This window comes from Temnothorax nylanderi, unplaced genomic scaffold (assembly GCF_030848795.1).
Source record: "Temnothorax nylanderi isolate EJ_2023f unplaced genomic scaffold, tnyl_v1.0 TNYL_tig1073_pilon, whole genome shotgun sequence".
NCBI lineage: Eukaryota > Metazoa > Arthropoda > Insecta > Hymenoptera > Formicidae > Temnothorax > Temnothorax nylanderi.
This window is the reverse complement of record NW_027250135.1, coordinates 1-20,173: the sequence shown is the minus strand read 5'-3', so window position 1 is coordinate 20,173 and position 20,173 is coordinate 1. Positions and strand designations below refer to the sequence as shown.

Here is a 20,173-nt window from a genome sequence, read left to right as displayed (position 1 = left end):
TTTAATAAAATTTAATAAGAAAAGAAATTTTAATCTAAGATTTTATCAAAGAATTGTTTATCCAGAACTAATTAAAAATTAGAAAAAATTCTTATATTTCGCATTTTTAAAGCAAATATTTATAAACGTAATTATTAAAGGAATTACAATAAGCTTAATTATTGATCTTTTTGTACGCACAGACAGCAAATGCGAGACAATTTACTAGGTATTTTTAATTTAATTTTACCAGAGACATCAGCATCAATTACATTATGGATTTTAGATTTCTCTACATTTCTGTTTTTATCTTTTTCAAGCGCAGTGTGAATATACATATATTTCATTTTAAATATAAAGAATGCGCTCATCTCAGATTCGCTCTTTGAGAAGAATATCGGTGATTATTTTGATATGGTAATATCTTCCCAGGTAGCAGAGTGACGTATTAATAACGTCTTAATGACGTCTCTAACGTCAATAAAACGTCATTAAGACGTCTTTATATATTATAATGGTAATATCATCGGTAAACTGTGCCGTACCGTACATTTTAACGCTGATCTTTGATACCTAATAAAAATTCGAAAGTTTAATATATCTTAATAGTGTTAAATAATATAGATACATATTAAATCATATTATAAATATAAATTATTAATAAAATATTATACATTATATTAAATGATATTACTTATTATATTATACTTTTTCCGTGGTATCTTTTGTGTGGTATTATATATACTTTCTTTAGTAAAGCTATTCTAATAGTATTTTTTTATTTTGTCAGAAGTCCAACAGTTTTATTATTCGAATCATTAATTTGAATCAATATTATTATTGCTCAAGTGCCTTATACTGTGAAAGAGGTATTTAAAACATTTAAAAATAAGATCTTTTTTAGGATATAAATAACATATATTGTGTAAATTTGCCGATCTCCAAAAATTTAATGCAAGGTATATAGATAAATACGATTAGTGCTATTATCAAAGAAATAGTAGGTATTATCTATCTTTATATGAAGCTGTACGATATATTCCATTTATACTCGTATATTTAGGTATACATGATATACATATATCTTATAGTGTTATATATGTTACATATCTTATAATTATTTTCAGTAAAATAATTGATTTTATATATACGAAAGTCAACTAACTTTTTTTTTGCTTACGTTACAAGCAGCGACTTAAATACAAACAAAAGCATCTTATTACATCTTCGATAATCTTACAAAACCGTTAACTAAACTATAAAATTGAACACTTGTTTTCATGCTTATCTATTTAATAGTATTATTAAATAGATATCTTCTAATAGTATTATTAATCTAGTAGAATATTAGTAATATATATCTTTACGTCATTGCTGTGTAAAATATATGACGGTGAAGTAAGATATCGATGCACTTATTAACTGCAATGAATTACGTTCTTTGTTATTATATGCTGTACATTTCATATATGATACATTCTATATATTTTATAATAAATAATATATTTTTTACTGAGGCGAAGCAATTTAGAGATGCTACAAACAATCCGCCCACATTCAGGCCGAAAGATTTACTGCCCATTTGTAACAGAAATAATATCAGCTTTTGTATATGTAACGATGCTCTATACCAACGAACATTATATCTACAAACAATTAAATGACGAGACAAGTTGATGACTAAAGAAGTGTAGAAAAATATAGCATATCTCAATCTTAAACTTATAAGCTTTTTAAGCTATATAAGTCTCCATTTCCACTAGCAGTGGTTACTAACATAGTGTTGGTGATTTCTTGCCCGGCATAGTTCGCTAGAAACATGTATATGAGAATGACAATTGTAACTATAATGTGTAATACAAATTGCTCTTTATCAGCGTATAGATTCTCGATGCTGTTTTTATCGTTTCTAACCGATACAATCTGAAAGATCTAACAGTGTAGTTACGATCAATGTTACATGGTGTATAGGATATCTCATAATTACCATGTATACCTACAATATGTACTTTAATAGCGTATCTTAGGTATCAATTAATCGACAATATTAATCAGAATCGATTACAATAATTTTTTAGTTATATGCGATCAAAGTTGGCTAAACAACTACACACTATTAGGAAGCTTATCATCCGGAATTGATTTTCACAGATCATATGATATTGAATCCAAATATTATAACGTGTTACATATTATTTGTTAAGAATATATTCAAACGAATCAAGAGATACGGTAGTGTCTCGCGCCAAGTATACGCGAAGCGAGACCGCACCGTGACTCTTTTACGCGACGCGACGAGTTGCGAGTACTCGAGATGTTGAGATCTCAATAACGAGTGAACGGATCAAGTTCTAAGTAGGCTTGATCGATAGCTTGGGATCGATTTATATAATAAAAGTGTTTTTATTTTTCCCTTACGTGCCCTACGAGCGGAGATATTGCGACGCAAAGTCCAAATGTGAAAATTTTTTATTAAGATACGTCGTCGTCTCTCAATCAGAGAAACGTAACTTTTACTACTTTTAACGGTAGATGGCTCTTGATTTCCAATAAGTCGCGCGCGCATTATTATCGATCTAGTAGGTAAATTAGGTCGATAGACTTATCGGTCAGGAGATTTCTATTTAGGTAAATTAGGTCGATATAGACTTATCGGTATGTATAACGACAGAATTAACCCTTCGTAGTCACACTGGGTCAATTTGACCCCAGCTCAAGTTTGAAGCTAAATGTCGGTAAGTGCCTGGCTTAAAATGGAGTTTGGCACGCTATCTACAAGAGTTTGAAGTATCCTCTATAGGTAGAGACCGTTAATCATGTACTCGTTCACGATTTTTTTTCAACATGTTGCCATTTGATCTCTCACAAAATCGCAGTTGTTTTATATTCTAGAATGTTCAAGGTATGTTCCAGAATTATTTGAACCCGATCGGACCGATACTATTAAAATGGCAACCATTAAAAATCGACGGGGTCAATATGACCCCGTGTGACTAGAATGATATTCTAGAGAAGTGTGACTACGAAGGGTTAAAGCAATGTGAAAGAATCGAACCATTTAAACGTATGTTAAAAGAATATATTGTACCTCATGTAGAAGAATTGATGTAAAGACATTTGATGTAAAAAATAGCTAAGAGAAGGCTAATAAAGCTCAATCTCCCTCTCCCTCTTTCTTCCTCCTTCCCTTTTTTCCTCCTCCTCCACGCTCTCTGGTTTGTCTTGCCAGCATCATCAGAAATTATTACGTATATATTGTATGCATATCAATGTTTACTTACATTGCATAATTTTAATAATATTGTATGTACACATTCTAAAAACCTTTTGAGGGACAAAATCACTGAATGTGTTGATATGACTAAAATTGAAACTAGAACGCAAAAAATATCACTTTTTACGTAATCAAAATCTCGGAATTGACTGCACCGATTTTATTCGGACTGGTTAAACAACTCGCAATCCACAGCTTATATCGATTATGTCAGAAAAATGCCCTTAAATTATCAGAAAGCTGGTTAAGTTTCAGAGATATTTTACTCAAAAGCTTGACGAAAAGTTCCAGACAAACTTGGTATACATAGCACCTTGACATTTATGCATTGACGTAGTTAGTGGTTTTTTTCCGTTTACTTGACATCGCTTGACAATGAAAAATGATTTTACATATGCATCAGATATCAAAGTTTAGCGGATATTATTCATATTGTGAATGCGTAAATGCGAGAACAGGTACATTATGCAAAGTAGAGATGACAATGTCTAAAATTAAAATCAATATTCATTTATACATATATTGCACGCGTGAATTATGTATTTATATGTGTATGTGTCTAAATAAAATCTGAAAAAGGATATTCCAATGTGTTAGGTCAGTACACGATAGCATGCGCAGAATACGATGCAAAATAATTATAATATATTTATATTAAAATAAATGGGTAAGTAATTAAGAACTCGATAATGAAATTAACAAGTAGCAAGTAAAAAGATTTGGGACACGGTCAACAGTGCGTAAATTAACGTTATACCAACCTTTAATAACTAATAAGATACATAATTATAATACATCGGACGGTTCGGTTGTGTTTTGAGTCGTCTTCAGCGATGTGCTAACAGTCAAAATCAAAGAATAATCAGCAGTGAAACTTTCCACGAAAAAATTTAAGTGAAACTTGATTAATAATCATAGTTTGTGATATGATTGAAACAGAAATAACAGTCAGGACAAAGAGAAGTAAAGTCACACACTCACCAGAGTTCAGAGAACGCGAGAATAAAAAACGTATATTCGTAACTTCGTATCTTCGAATTAATTTTAAAGTTTAGTTTATTCCATTTAGGCTATAACTTGTGAGTTAATATATTGAATATTCAGTTAGTGAAAAGAATCCGAATAAAATCAAAATTAGGGCAAATACAATGCGTGCGTGTATGCGTGCAAGTTTCGTACAATAAGTAGATTTACGCTTGCCAGCATATATTCTAGCTTGTATATCTCTATTTAAATTGAAAATAATTGATGTAAAATATATAAAGAACATTTTTTTTCAATAAACTTAGAATGTTCTAACTATGTTAGTTCATATACTTACGTGAAGATATATTGTATAATATATAATATAAATAATAATTATATTTTACATATCAGATATTAAAATAACAATTGTTTTACCTTTTTAATTAAATTATTTCACAACATATCTAAAACTCACACAATAATAATACTCACAAACATAAAATGATAACACATAGTAATTTTTTGATATTCTCTTTCTGAACTTATTCTGTTACTACGCATTGGCAAACTCCTCAATAATTTCCACGATTGTGTGGGAAATATATCGTAACGGAAGCGCGTCAGCTATTCAAACATTTACAATTTTAATCGGCTTTGTCATTATCATGTATGTAGAAGTATAATACTATATATATAACACAGAAACTATAAATATAGAGGAGATATGATTTAGTTTCGACTTCACTCTTGAGTGTTTCAATTGCCACAGTGCTTCCACTTCCTATTGGTACGTATATGTATATAATATTAAATTGTATTTGATTATTTTCTTTATTTTACATTTATGTCTGTTTTTTCAAAAAATAAATAATGACATTTTGTTGTAGAATTTGTCTGTTTCGAAAAAATAAAGATACTATGAATCGACCGAACTTGTATATCAGCGTCGATGCTGAAGAAGAAATCGTAATCTCTGGTATTGCTGGCCGATTTCCTAATAGCGACAATTTAAAAGAATTTCAAGAAAATCTTTTTAACAAGGCGGATCTTGGATCGAGCGACCATGGACGGTGGAATAACTGTAATAAATTTTTTTTTAATATTAAGGAGGTTGGTTGTTCAAATCAATATGTTGTCAATATGTTGTTCAAATTTATGGAGGATATTCTTCTATATGGGAATCTGTCGTCCATGCCAAAGTTGAAGACAATTGTCTGCATGGTTGTCGAGTAATTAATTATTGAAGATAAACTCTTATCTCTCTCTTATACACGGGCGACATAGCAAAAATGTTACGATACCTGTAATGTAACTCTCGAAAGCCTATTAAAAATGACAAGAATTTAATGAGAATAGATGCAAATAATTCTTTATATATTTAGGAAAGACTTTACGAAGACTGATAGTTATCAAAAAATTGTAAAAATAAAACAGCATATTGCCACTTTTCAACGTATTTTGATTTTAATTGTACAATCAACGATTTAAAACCTTAAGAAACTGCTAATTAAATGCATTCCATATATTTATTTGCTAAAACTCGTTTATTTCATGCCTCGAAAAATTTGATTATTTAGAGTTTTCAATCGTCCCCTCTCGCCGCCTGCCCCGCAATGTGACGGCAACCAACCTCCTTAAGATATATTTTCAAAACTTATAAGGAAAAATATTTGTTTTATATTATCGTATATATTAATCGTAATTAAAGATTTGCAATATCTAATCCAATAATTTTTAAAAACGATATCAGAATCCAAGAAAATTGTGTAACCCTACATATACGTATATAACAAAAACAATCCTCGTAATTTATGTCGAAAATGATAAATTATCTTTCATTAATTCAAACATTTTCATGGCTTCGTTATTTCTAATATCATAATTGAAAACGATCCAGATGCATATTATAAATCCTTAAAAACATTATTATTTTTTATGTAGAAATAAGTATATATATTACACTGGTCAACAAAATCTTATCGTTTTCATATTGTTTGTAAGGGAATAGGTATTTTTTACTAATTTGGTTCCGCAGAATAAGAATCTGGCCTTGAAAATACTAAATTGGCTTTGGTTTTTTAAATAAACGGGGTCAAAAGTGCCAAAAAACGTGTTTTTGGTCATTTTTGAACATCTGTAGAAAAACAACGGGAGCACCGTATTTCTTAAAAAATAGAGCCAATTCATTATTTTCGTTTTCAGATTTGGATTCTACGGAAAAAAATCTATCAGAATCAGTTGCCATTGGCCCGACAAAAAATCCGTGTTCCCCAGTGTTATATAAGTATTCTTATAAAATATGATCTCATTTTCGCATTTTATGAACTGATGGGTGATTTAATTTACTTCTCTTGTCGTTAAAGTTCTGACTGTCATTTCTATTTCGATTATATTATAAACTATGATATTATAGGGATAGGCTACGAGCCTTCGCACAAGACTCTCGTCTGGTAACGTAACGTAACATAACGTGAGTCAATGCACAAGAAACGTACAACGCCGTAATTGATGCGTTTCTTGTGCGTTGATCCATGTTATGTTACGCTACGTTACAATACGAGAGTCTTGTGCGGAGGCTCTAAGTTTTACTTGAATTTCTCGCAGATTATACTACTTTTAGACCACCAAATTTTGAAATTATTTCTCGTTGGAGAGTGTGAGATTATTTTGATTCAGTTGTCTCCGCTGAAGATTTGACTATTTAAAACAAAGCCGAAATGTCCGATGTATAATTATATATTAGTTATTATAACGTTAACTTACGTTAACGTACGCTTTGTCAACCGCATTGTACTGTTAAAGCCTTCTTTTACTTGTTACTTTTTAATATATTTATTTTTTATATAGCTTATAATATGCCCCATCGAATCGGTAAAGTCAACAATATCGAGAAATTCGATTCAGAATTTTTCAATATACCCGCAACAGAAGCTCATATAATGGATCCTATGACTAGAATGTTACTCGAGCATACTTACGAAGCAATTATCGATGCGGGCGTAAACCCAAAAGAATTACAGGGAACAAGAACGAGTGTTCTTACAGCAATTTCTGCGTCTGAGATTCAAGGGCATTTTTCCTGTAAATCTCAGGTATGACATATTTAATTAATATATAAAACATAATCAAAAGAAATTTATTTAAAGAAATGATAACTGTGTAAAATTCTTGTTTTAAAGATAAAAATCTGTTTCCTTACTGTATAAGAAGTATAGATAAATTATATACAATAAATTTTTAAGCAGTTTTAAAAATAAACTTTTAACTTATTATTTGTACATTTTAATACTTTAAATATATTTAGAAATATGTATTGTGATTAGTTTGCTGGATTACCTATGACTGCATGCAACGTTTCTCTCATGGCAAACCAAATTTCTTACTGGCTCGGCGTTATTGGACAGTCGTATAATATTGATACTGCATGTAGTTCAAGTAACGTTGCTATAGTGAAAGCTTATGAGCTGATTCAGTCCGGAGAGTGCGACGCGGCCATTATCGCTTCCGCCAATCTATGCCTCAATCCTTATGTACAATTTCAATTTTACCATCTAGGTATTTATTTATTTATGTATGTATTTATTATATCTTATATTTATATATATGTATTTATTATATCTTATTATAGTGTATATTATATATTGTATGGATCATGAACATTTTTGATATGTTTATTTATATCTCATTTATTTCCATCTTTACGCAAATTTCAGAATCATTGATTCAGATAAATCATTGATTATATGTCGTTCTTGTTATATTAATACGATATATCTGAGCAATTTCCACGTCAAATCGGACGAGAATAACCTCGTATTTTAAATTGATTGAAATCAACAAACTCTTGTTGTGTGTGAATTATATTAAGATTATGTTATTATTTTACGTTTTTGTTTATCCAATAACGTGCTCTGCGAAACAATCGCAATCTTTGTCTATAATGTTCAATAAGCCAATGCTTCCTTTCTATCCTTACATTTAGATATTGAATCGAAGCTTGAAGAATTTTATTTAATAACATGAATTAATTTCCTTCTAGGGGTTCTATCTTCTGATGGTTATTGTAAACCCTTTGACGAGGAAGGCACCGGATATATGCGTAGCGATACGGTCGCGGTAGTATATCTGCAAAAGGCAAAAAATGCAAGAAGAATATATGCAACTCTCGTACACGGTAAAGTAAATTGCGATGGTTTTAAAGAAGAAGGTATTACCTTTCCATCGGTCGAAAAGCAAAAAATATTGTTGAATACATTTTACGAGGAATGTGGAATCATGCCCAGTGAGCTATCTTACATGGAGGCCCATGCAACTGGTACTCTTGCTGGTGATCCCGTAGAAGTTATGTCCATTGACCAATCTATATGCGCTAAAAGAGACACTCCTTTATTGATGGGCTCGGTAAAATCGAATATTGGACATTCCGAACCCGCCAGTGGCTTTTGTCAAATCGCAAAGGTACATTTGTAATAAAATGATTTAACACTGACTTTGCTTAAAATGTGATTATAGCAATTTATATTTTTTTATATTGTTACAATTATAATAGGGTAGAGCGGGGTCAAAAAAGTAACAATTTGACTTTAGAACTTGATTGTGGAAAAACTATTACAGTAAAGAAAAACTCTTGATATCCTAAGTTAATGTGATCATTTTACTTTATGGAAATCCTCCTATATAAATCTTGTGATAAACCAAATAAGAATTATTAATCAAAAACATAAACGAGGGAAAATATTAAAATCGCCCCCGACTCCGGGTCGGTTGCAACACTATAGGGGATCCGATAGTAACAGTTTTAAATAATCAAAATAAAAATGTTTATTCAATAAAAATAATATAATTTCTCTTATATTAACAAAAACAAACTAAAATATTCATATTCTCATACAAAAGAAGTAAAATAAAATCTTATTCTATTAAAACATAACTTCTTTATATCAATTATAGAAAACATTAACTTTGTTCATTTAATTATAAACATTTTTTGTTATATTTTTAAATGATAGGAACACAATGTCTTTAAGGACTAGTACAAATAAAAATTACTTTAAATCACAAATGTTACAATCGTCCCGAATATGTTTTTGAACTTTGACTTAAATTTTTAATAATAAAATGCCAAAAATGAATAAGTAATAATTATTATAATAAGCAAAAATAACGAAACTCAAATATAACCTAAAAGAAAAAGTACTTATTTGCAGTGGATATATTATATTAAAAGTTTAAGATTGTCGGAGAGAAGAACTACTTTACGGCCTCAAAAACATATTTTATTTATTGCACACGTCCACTCAATACCCAGGCCGCAGGCGTTCTGAGACACGTTATAACTTGTTCAGCTTCATCCGTTAACCAACAGACGCATGCGCATCTATGCCTATAACTGTAGATATTTGAGTTGTTACTTTCGCCCCGCGTTACTTTTGACCCCGCTCTACCCTACATATGTATATAATACATTTATATAAAATAATTACTATGATTACTGTTAGTAAAAGGATATGATTTCTTAAAGGTATTATTAGCGATGGAAACTGGTATAATTACCCCTACTATACACTTCAAGCGTCCGCGAAGAGAGTTAACTGCTATTATCGAAGGAAGAATAAAGATCGTCATTGAACCAACAGAATGGGAGGGTGGTTATGTAGGTATCAATTCTTTTGGGTTTGGAGGGGCTAATGGCCACATATTATTAAAATCAAATCCTAAACAAAAAATCAACAATGGACCTTTGAATGATGACTTACCTAGGCTTGTAGCTGTATCTGGTCGTACGGAGGAAGCAGTTAAAAGCATCTTAGATGATGTAAGCAAATATTATAATGGCTTATTTCATTTATTTCAGAAATAATTTTTGACATTAGTTTTTTGTATTATTATATAAATATAACAAACATAACAATTAAATATACATACGTGTATTTATATAGTGTCTAAAAAGATATTTACGTACATAATCACTTTCGAAATTATTTCGAATTTGCACAAAAAAAGTCAATGTATTAAATATATATTTATTTAATATATTAAGTAATAATAATGCATTTAATAATTGCTAAAGTAAAACACTGCAGAATAAGATAATATTATCGTCCTTTTTTGTAAATTATTCCAAGAATTATAGGATGTACATTCTTGTTACTGAATGCAGGTGCGAAATCGACCAATAGATGCTGAGTTTATATCTCTGCTACATCATATTCATAATGATGATATAGAAGGTCATCCTTATAGAGGATACATGATAACTGGGTCTAAAATATCTCATAATACAATTAATAAAATAGAACATACTCCATATATCAGAAGACCGATTTGTTTTATATTTTCTGGATTAGGATCTCAATGGTTTGGGATGAGTAAGTAAATATATTATTATAAAATATTTTAAATGTACATTCAACAAAGAAGAATTTTAAGTTGTAGAATATATAGTATACAGAACGTACAAATATGGAGTGTTACGATCATGATCATAACATATTCTTATCTAGTATGTTATCAAACTTATAATAATATATACATAAAAGTTTGATTTATTGCTTACTATTTATTAAGAACTTAATTTATTACAGTTAACAAATACAATTAAATTTATCCTAGAACAAATACTATAATATAGGAAGAGGCTAGAGTTTCTTACGTACCCTTACCGATAACTAAGAAAATCTAAATATCTAAATACGCGGATGCATGTACATATTGTACATATCTATATATTGAAATTTAGAAATCTTATTATAATTTTAATAGGTCGCGCTCTAATGAAATTCCCAGTGTTTGCCAAGACAATCCAGAAATGTGGTATCGTTTTGAGATCTTACGGCATATCACTTACAGATATTTTAACAAGTGATAATAAAAATATTTTTGATAATATTTTTAATTTTTTATTGAGTCTTATTGGACTACAGGTAAAGAAAAAACTCTTATATATATATATATATATATGGAGGGGTAAAAATCAGAGTGGTGTAAGTCAAATATTTAAAAAAATTTGACTTACACCACCCTGATTTTTACTCTTCCATATGTATATATATTAGGGTGGTCCTTATTTACTCGACAAAAATTTTTTTTTATTTTTTTTGCAGCACCCCCCAGAAATGTATGGGCTACAAAAATTATAGTAGTATGTTTAGAGCCAAAAGAAGAACAAAAATTAAAAGATTTCATGTCTTTATTAAAAACAATCAATTTTTTGTGGCTAACGTTACCTAATAATATTTATTGCAATAATAAGGTTTCCTTTGTCAGGGAAGCGGCGGCGGTAATTTTCACAACTCGTAATAAATACTGTTTTTGATCTTCGTTTCTAGTAATTAATTTACTGTAATCCTCCATTAACTTAACGCCTCTTTCCGCTGTATCGTTAACAACTTTTAATTTGGATACAATTTGAAAACCTTTTTTAAAAGTGTCGTTTTCTGATCAGATTGACGGGTCAGTCTGCAATAAAATCCCGACTAATATTAAATCTGTCGAAAAAATCAGCTGTTTTCGCAGTTACGAAATGTTCAATATCTTTTTCTAGCACTTTAGGAATATTGTGTGCTTTTATAACTACGCACTTAACACTTTCATTTGTCGATATTTTTTCAGGATTGATAGCTTTAATCATTTATTTTTTAGTTATTAACAATTTACCTAATTGATTAAATGAGACGTATAAGGTCTCAAACGATGCAGAAAAGCAAGATACACATGTTAAAAAAGAAAAGTGCTTTAGGCCGGATTTTCGGAAATACGCTTTAAAAACCAATGTTAATGGAATAAACAGTTTAATACAAGAGAACTCAAATGTTTAAAAATCCGGGGGCACGGGTTTCCGTTATTCGATCGAGCTGAAGTTTGGCAGGGATTATTTTTTTTGCGAATTGGAAACATTCTGGGGGTTGCCGCAAAAAAAAAAATTTTTTTTGTCGAGTAAATAAGGACCACCCTAATATATAGAGGAAAGTCCCCTATTATGGGACAGTATCCTAATATGAGATAGCGAGGTTTCTGCTAAACTAATAGGTTCCACTGAGACATATTATGAGATTCTATCACATAATATCCCATATTAGGATCCTATCCCATAATAGGGGACTTTCCTCTATATATATATATATATATAGATATATCCCACACAATATATATATATATTTATATTTATATATCATATATTATAAAGATAATTTAAAAAAAATTATTTTATAATTACTTTATAATTCTAATCTTTATTTAAACCAAATGGGAAGCTATTTCTTTTATATGTATCGCAGATTGGATTAGTTGATCTTTTAATATCTATTGGTATAGTCCCCGATTTTATAATCGGTCACTCCATTGGTGAACTAATCTGTGGATATGCCGATGGATGTTTAACGGCCGAAGAAACGATTCTGTCGGCATATTTCATCGGTTTAGCCCTTCACGAGTCGAAAATAATTAATGGCTCCATGGCTGAAATTAATCTCGACCTTGAAACCTTAAAAGTTATGTGTCCTTCGGATATAGATATAGCTTGTTACAATAGTTCTTCTAATTTTATTGTAAGCGGACCAACGAATTCTATAAAAACATTTCTCACCAAATTGCAGGTATATATTAATGGTTATAAACAATATAATCTTTCTTCTATCCAGTTTCTTTAATTGTTTTGTTAAAACAAGCAATTAATAATAATTATGATTTTATTCATTCTTTTAGGCGAATAGTATATCTATAAAAGAAATTTCTTGTGGTTATATACCTTTTCATAGTCGTTACATCAAACCTGCTGTAGCTAAGTCTGAAGAATACTTGAACCGAACATTACCACAAAAGAAGTTTCACAGCTCAAAGTGGCTGACAACATCCTCTCACGAGTACTCCAATACTATACCTTTGTGTTCAAAATATTATACAAATTACTTGTTGTCTCCGGTGTTATTCGCAAAGACGATACGTTCAGTTCCAAAAGATACAGTGACGATTGAAATATCTCCTCAGAATATTCTTCAACACATTTTAAACAATTATTTATACTCTACAGTAACAAACGTAGCGCTATATGAACGAACCGAGGATCATAATAATGAGATATTTTTAGAATCAATTGGAAAACTTTATAACGCAGGATTGCAGCCACAGATTGCAAATCTCTATCCGACAGTGGAATTTCCTGTAAGCCGCGGTACCCCAATGATTTCTCCTCTCATAAGGTATGCATATTTTTCGTTTAGGCACAAATGGACAAATTATCGAAAGAGACAAACACTTTCATAAATTTTGAAATATTTGGGTTAAATAGTTAGAAGAGAACATGTTCAATATAATAGCGAATTAGAACTTTAAACTCTTTTTCAAACTTGGTTAGTTTTATCATCTAATTTCAAAATCACATCTCTGTATTTTGAAGACATTCTATCATCTTACTTATCTCAAAGATAAATGTATTCTTATACATATGTTAAGCCTTTTATGCCTATTACAAAGAGCAGATAACAGTGATATTTTAGAATCTGTGCTTCAATTTTACATCAAATCTTGAATTGAGTAATTTCTACAATTAATTCGTTTACACGAAGATTATATAATAATTTCTAATGACGTTTGCAGATGGGATCATTCAGAAAACTTCTTTGTAATGCAATTAATTCCCAAAAAAATAATTGACAAAAACGAAATAGTTATTAGTATTAGTACATCTGATGAAGAATTTGCGTATTTAACGGGCCATGTCGTTAATGAAAAAAATTTATTTCCTGCTACGGGATATCTTTTTTATATCTGGGAGATGATCGCATTGTTAAAAAACCAAGAACATATCAATACACCAGTTGTATTTGAAGACGTTAATTTTATTCGTGCTACTGTGCTATCACAACAAAATGAGATTGAATTAACTCTCTCGATCCAAGAAGGTAATATTATTACGTAAACAGTTAATTTTCTAGCGTAAGTTTTTTATTTTTCAATTAGATTTTAAAGCTTATGCCGCTTTTATGGCGCAATATATACTATAATTAAAATGTAAAAAATATACAGAAAAAATATATAAGAATAACTAATCTTAACGCGGAATCTTCTTTTCACAAGTCAACTGCTTTTGTAAGGTCCAGCTCCATATTGACATATTTATATTAATTTTGATATCTTATAAAATTATATTACGTTTAATGAATTTACATCTATATCTAGGTAGCAATAGGTTTGAAATAATCGAAGGAGATAATGCTATTGTTACTGGAACTGTACGAATTCCAACCAATATTGAAAATGAAAAAATATCAGCTAATCTTGCTGAATGTATCGATGATGAGGAAGAAATGAATACAAAAGACATCTATAAGGAATTAAGACTTCGCGGTTATCAATATACCGGTGTATTTCGTGGATTAAAAAGCGCATCGGTTACGGGATCAAACGGCCATATCGCATGGACATCTAATTGGGTGGCATTTATGGACAGTATGTTACAGATGATGATTTTAGGACAGAATTCAAGAAGCCTTTATGTTCCAACAAGAATTCGCAAACTGACTATCGATCCGAAATATCACGCACAGCTAATTCAGGATTATCCAATTGAAGATAGACGTAAGTAAAATAAGCGATACAATGCGGCCAATTGCCTGACAAATAAATTTCATTCGCTACGTTGCAGAATTCTCTGTTCGTCGTTACAAGTCTTTAGACGCTATAATATCTGGAGGAGTAGAAATTTGTGGCACTGTGGCTACACCTATATCTCGTCGACAAAAAGCAGTTAATACCATTCTTGAAGAATACAAATTTGTTGCTCATCGTGATTTAGGTACTATGTCGTTGCAAGATGCAATAAGAATGTCGACGCACATTGCACTCGAATGTTGCAATATGATAAATGTTAAAATTATCGAATTTGTCGATGATAGTGACAAAGTGGTACCAGAAGATTTAAATTCTCCACTTATTAGTGAAATCTTAAATGATTTACCGCAGATTCGACACCACACTAAACTCGTGACGACCCACGAGAAATTCCCAAATATTTCTTTGCCCGACAACATTTCTACAACGGAAATTACTAAGTTGTCGAAGGACGAGAATTGTTTGATGGTCCTTGGTTTCGATATTTTGACAAAAAATAGCAAAAAATTATATAAACAGTTGCTGTCTCTGTTAATGCCACAGGGTTTTCTACTGACTTTGGAGGAATACGATGCCGTCTACGATTATGCATGCCTGAAAACGTATGAGTTGGATATCATACTGGAAAAACAAATAAATGACAAGAAGCTTTTGTTATTAAGAAAAACGCGAAATATTGCGAGAAACCAGCGGATTGTACATGTGAACAATTACGAATTTTCATGGGTAGATGAAGTGAAATCAATCATGAATGTGCAATACGAGACTAGTGTAGATACGGAGATAATTCTCGTCTCGGAAGAAGACTTCGAATGCGGGCTACTCGGTTTTATTAATTGTTTGCGAAAAGAACCAGGCGGCGAAATAATTAGAGGCGTATTTATTCAAGATGACAAAGCGCCTACATTTTCTTTGCAAGAACCGTTGTACACGAAGCAGCTACAGTTGGACCTACCCATCAACGTTATACGTACCGGTAACGTTTGGGGATCATACAGGCATTTACCATTACCATCGTTAGAACCAAAACTTGTTCAGAGGGCTTACGTTACGCAGATGGTATGTTAAGATGTTCTATTATAAATTTTATAATAAATAATATTAATTAATGTTTACTTATAATAGGTACAAGGAGATCTGAGTACTCTCTGCTGGGCACAGAGCAGAATGTCTCGCATTAACCATGAAAATCTCGTTAATGTAATTTATACGTCTGTTAATTTTAGAGATATCATGGTAGCTACTGGCAGACTTAATGCTGAAACTATCGCACCGTTCGAACGCGGTAACGACTGTTTCATTGGCTTAGAATTTGTTGGTTTCAATACGCATAAGCAGAGGATAATGGGATTATGTTCACAGTAAGATATAGAGTATTAATACACATAGGTATACGATAGAAAGAACTCTTTGCAATTGACAGTATTAATTTCTATTTTATATGAGTATTATTAATTAGTATTAATAATGTTTTAATTTAAGTAACATAACATAAATTTAATATTAAATTAAAAATATGCAAGATATACGTCATTTTAAAGTAACGTTTAGATAAATAAATACATCTTCAAAATTTTTATGCATAGAGGAATGACGAACATTCTTGTGGCCGATAAATATCTCAGTTGGATTATACCTGACAAGTGGACAATGGAAGACGCAGCAACGGTTCCGTGTGTGTACAGCACGTGTTACTATGCTTTATACATAAGGGGTAAAATGAAAAAGGGAGACAAAATCTTAATTCATTCTGGTACTGGAGGCATTGGTCAAGCTGCGATCCATCTTGCGCTTCACGAAGGTTGCGAAGTGTTTACGACAGTTGGAACTGTCGAGAAACGACAGTTTATAAGAGAAACGTTTCCCTCCATTCCCGAAGATCATATCGGAAACTCTCGAGATACAAGCTTTGAACAAATGATTATGCAGCGTACAAAAGGTCGTGGGGTGGATATTGTATTGAATTCCTTAGCCGAAGAGAAATTACAAGCATCTGTTCGCTGTTTAGCAAATGGTGGCCGTTTTCTAGAAATTGGAAAATTTGATATGGTTTCCAATAATTCTTTGGATATATCTATTTTTTCTAAAGATATCAGTTTTTATGGCATTTTATTAGACAAATTATTTTATTCAAACGCAGAACAAAAGTTAAGGTTGTGGAAAATAATAACAGAAGGTTTAAAAGTCGGTGCTATTAAACCACTATGCAGAAGAGTCTTCGAAAGAAATGAAATAGAAGCTGTCTTTAGATATATGGCCTCTGGAAAACATATTGGCAAGGTACAATTATTTCTTAATATACACAGAAATATGTAATTATGATCCAGAATATTTTATCATATCAAATTAGAAACAATTCTTTGTTTCTAATTAATGCTATAAAGGTATAATAGTAACAAATGTAGGTTTATTTAAATTCTATTTGACCAAGAAACTTTTTGTATTTATATTAATAAATAACGTTAATTATTAATTAATTAAAATTAATAATAAAATTAATGATAAAATGCAAAACAATATCAATAATAAAATAAAATATGAAATTTTGTTATTTATAATTTATTACTTATAGAAAAAACGATTGTTTCTTAATTGCTTATTCGCAGATAATTATCAGAGTTCACAAAGAGGAAGAGCCTTTGGATGCTCCACTACTCGCTCATCCACGATATCATTGTCTGGATCATAAATGCTACGTTATTTTGGGTGGACTTGGCGGATTTGGTTTAGAGCTAGCAGATTGGTTGACTCTTCGAGGTGCAAAAAATTTGGTATTAACATCACGAACCGGGATTAGAACAGGTTATCAGCAATCAAGAGTAAAGCTATGGCGATCTTACGGTGTGGATGTACAGATCGTTACAGTCGATGATAATTTGAAACACGAAGATTGTGAATCCCTATTAAAATTTGCTGAAGAAAGAGCACCAGTGGATGCCATATTTAATCTTGCAGTTGTTTTAAAAGATTGTATATTTCAAAATCAATTACCGCAAACGTTCGAGGATTCATTCAAATCGAAAGCATGGATGACGAAAAAAATGGACGAATTGTCGAGGAAGATCTGTCTGCAACTTCAACATTTTGTCGTTTTTTCTTCCGTGTCGTGTGGAAGAGGAAACGCAGGTCAGACAAATTATGGGATGGCTAATTCCGTAATGGAGAGAATTTGTGAGAGAAGGATGGAAGAAGGATTACATGGTTTAGCGATACAATGGGGTGCTGTTGGTGATGTCGGACTCGTGGCAGATATGCAAGAAGAAAATAAGGAATTGGTTATTGGAGGTACATTGCAACAACGAATATCTTCCTGTTTGAAGACATTAGAAGTATTTCTGTTACAAGATCGACCTGTTGTAAGCAGTATGGTTGTTGCTGAAAAAGCAAAAATTGGAGGATCCATGAATATTTATGAAACAGTTGCTCATATTATGGGTAAGCAGTTTTATGCAAAGCTAAACAAAGAAAAATACTAAATACATATAATGGCCATGAAATAGAAGTGAAATCAAAATGTTATTCCAAGTATATTTATTGGAGTAAGTAGGTAATATCTTAAAAAATATATTTTTTGCACTAAATTAAATTTACAGGAATGCTTATAATATTTGGAAAACTATTTCTCACAATTGCAGTAGACTTAACCCTTTAAGTCTCTGCGTGTTTCTCACATTTAAATTATTATTGTATAACTTGGGTTCTAATCAATATTTTTAGATCGGAATTGATATTTAGAAGAAAAAGAAGTTGTTTTTCCGAAAATTTAGTCAGCCATAAAGTGGGATGTCTGAAAGAAAGAAAGAGAATCTGAGGGTCGTAAAGTCGTTTTTATACACTGGTTGCCAATTGTTGTCGAGAATAATAAACATTTTCTGTTTAGAGCATTACGTTGACTTTTTTAGACAGAAATCGGTAACCCCTTTATTATTAGCAATTTTTCTAATTCTATTATATTCTTTAGTCTTTTCTACCCCTATTTCATATATAATTCTTTAAGATTTAGTTGATTAAAGTTAGCTTTATACGCGATCAAAGGTCCATAACACAAGGTTTACGAAAACAAAGCTTTCTTTATGAGGAAGCAAAATATAATTATAATATAATTTTATTAGTCTTACATTAATAAAAAATTATGTAAGACAATTTTCTTTAGAAAATTGTTTCTTTAAACTTTTTAGGAAAAAAAAAACGTTAAGTTTTTCAATAAACTGATAACTTATTTAAGCTTCTACAATTAAAGCATTTTTATTTACAGAAAAGTAGTTGATTAAAGAAATGCACTTTTATATACATATAGTCATTTACTTGTCAAAAAATCATTTTTCAATAACATACATTCAATGACATACAGATCGTCTGTGTTTGCTAGTTTCGCTCCTTAATTCATTACTTGAAGATTAAACTTTTCCTCGCATGTATCTTTTATATTATTTCAAACTTTTTTTAACGTTTTACGACATAAAAAGATTTTCTAATAATTTAAAAATTTTTCAAAAAGATGCATACCAATATGTGCTAATTAGGCAATAATTAACAATGTTTTCATTTACTAAGCATTTGTATTGAAATAGCTAAGTGCTTGAAGATATAAAAAAATGTAACAATTTGATTCTTGATTAAATTTTTGGTGTATATTCAATTTTAAAAGATTAAATAAAATAACATATAATTAATTTTATTATACAATTCTTACTTTATTTCAAACAAAATAGGATTGAAGAACATAAACGCAATACCATCAAATATGCCATTGGCCGAAATGGGTATGGATTCGATGATGGCAGTAGAAATTAAGCAAATGTTGGAAAGAGAGTTCGATATTTCCCTGACAGTGCAAGACATTAGAACTCTAAATTTTGCTAAACTTAGACAAATGACAATTACAGCCGAACAAGGAAAGATACAAGATACAAATGAAATTGATCCAAGTAATTTGGAAGGCTTCGACATGCTGATTCGAAAAGTGAAGGATTCAGACTTTGTTCCAGATATTCTTGTAGAACTTGTTACCAAGGAGGTTGATCGAGGCAATATATTTCTCTTACCGGGAATCGAAGGATGTTCAAGCGTATATAAATCTATAGCATCAGGAATTAAATCTTCGACAACGTGTGTGCAACATGGTGTACTTAATATTCCTGATGAAAGTCATTCAGTGATGAAATCAGCCGCTTATTTGCTGCCTGTAAGGAGATTAAATTTAATTAAAATATTTATTTTGATTATTTTTAAATAGTTTATAAATATATATAAGTAATAGTTTCTTAGCACATATTAAATGTAAATGTAACGCTCCCACGAAATTTTTAATTATTTATTAGCATTGGATCCTTAATTGCCATTGAT

The 20,173-nt window shown here is 30.7% G+C and overlaps 1 protein-coding gene across 1 annotated transcript; it reads left to right on the top strand.

The window, feature by feature from the left end:
• Positions 1–4,921: 4,921 nt before the first annotated feature.
• On the top strand, positions 4,922–20,083 carry LOC139786551 (fatty acid synthase-like). Its single transcript, XM_071725699.1, has 17 exons — positions 4,922–5,006; positions 5,107–5,300; positions 7,067–7,311; positions 7,543–7,774; positions 8,259–8,677; positions 9,741–10,034; positions 10,380–10,587; positions 10,982–11,142; positions 12,496–12,813; positions 12,923–13,416; positions 13,814–14,118; positions 14,396–14,794; positions 14,862–15,886; positions 15,953–16,188; positions 16,414–17,107; positions 17,434–18,262; positions 19,540–20,083. Exons 2-17 carry the CDS (start codon positions 5,138–5,140, stop codon positions 20,061–20,063), a joined length of 6,546 nt encoding a protein of 2,181 aa, XP_071581800.1. The 5' UTR covers positions 4,922–5,006; positions 5,107–5,137; the 3' UTR covers positions 20,064–20,083.
• The last annotated feature ends 90 nt before the right edge of the window (positions 20,084–20,173 follow it).

Bases quoted from the DNA above. Each gene is read 5' to 3' on its own strand.
- LOC139786551 (XM_071725699.1), top strand. From the start codon at position 5,138: ATGAATCGACCGAACTTGTATATCAGCGTCGATGCTGAAGAAGAAATC. The intron at 5,301-7,066 runs GTAATAAATTTT...TTTTTTATATAG, and splicing joins CCATGGACGGTGGAATAACT to CTTATAATATGCCCCATCGA. The intron at 13,417-13,813 runs GTATGCATATTT...TGACGTTTGCAG, and splicing joins ATGATTTCTCCTCTCATAAG to ATGGGATCATTCAGAAAACT.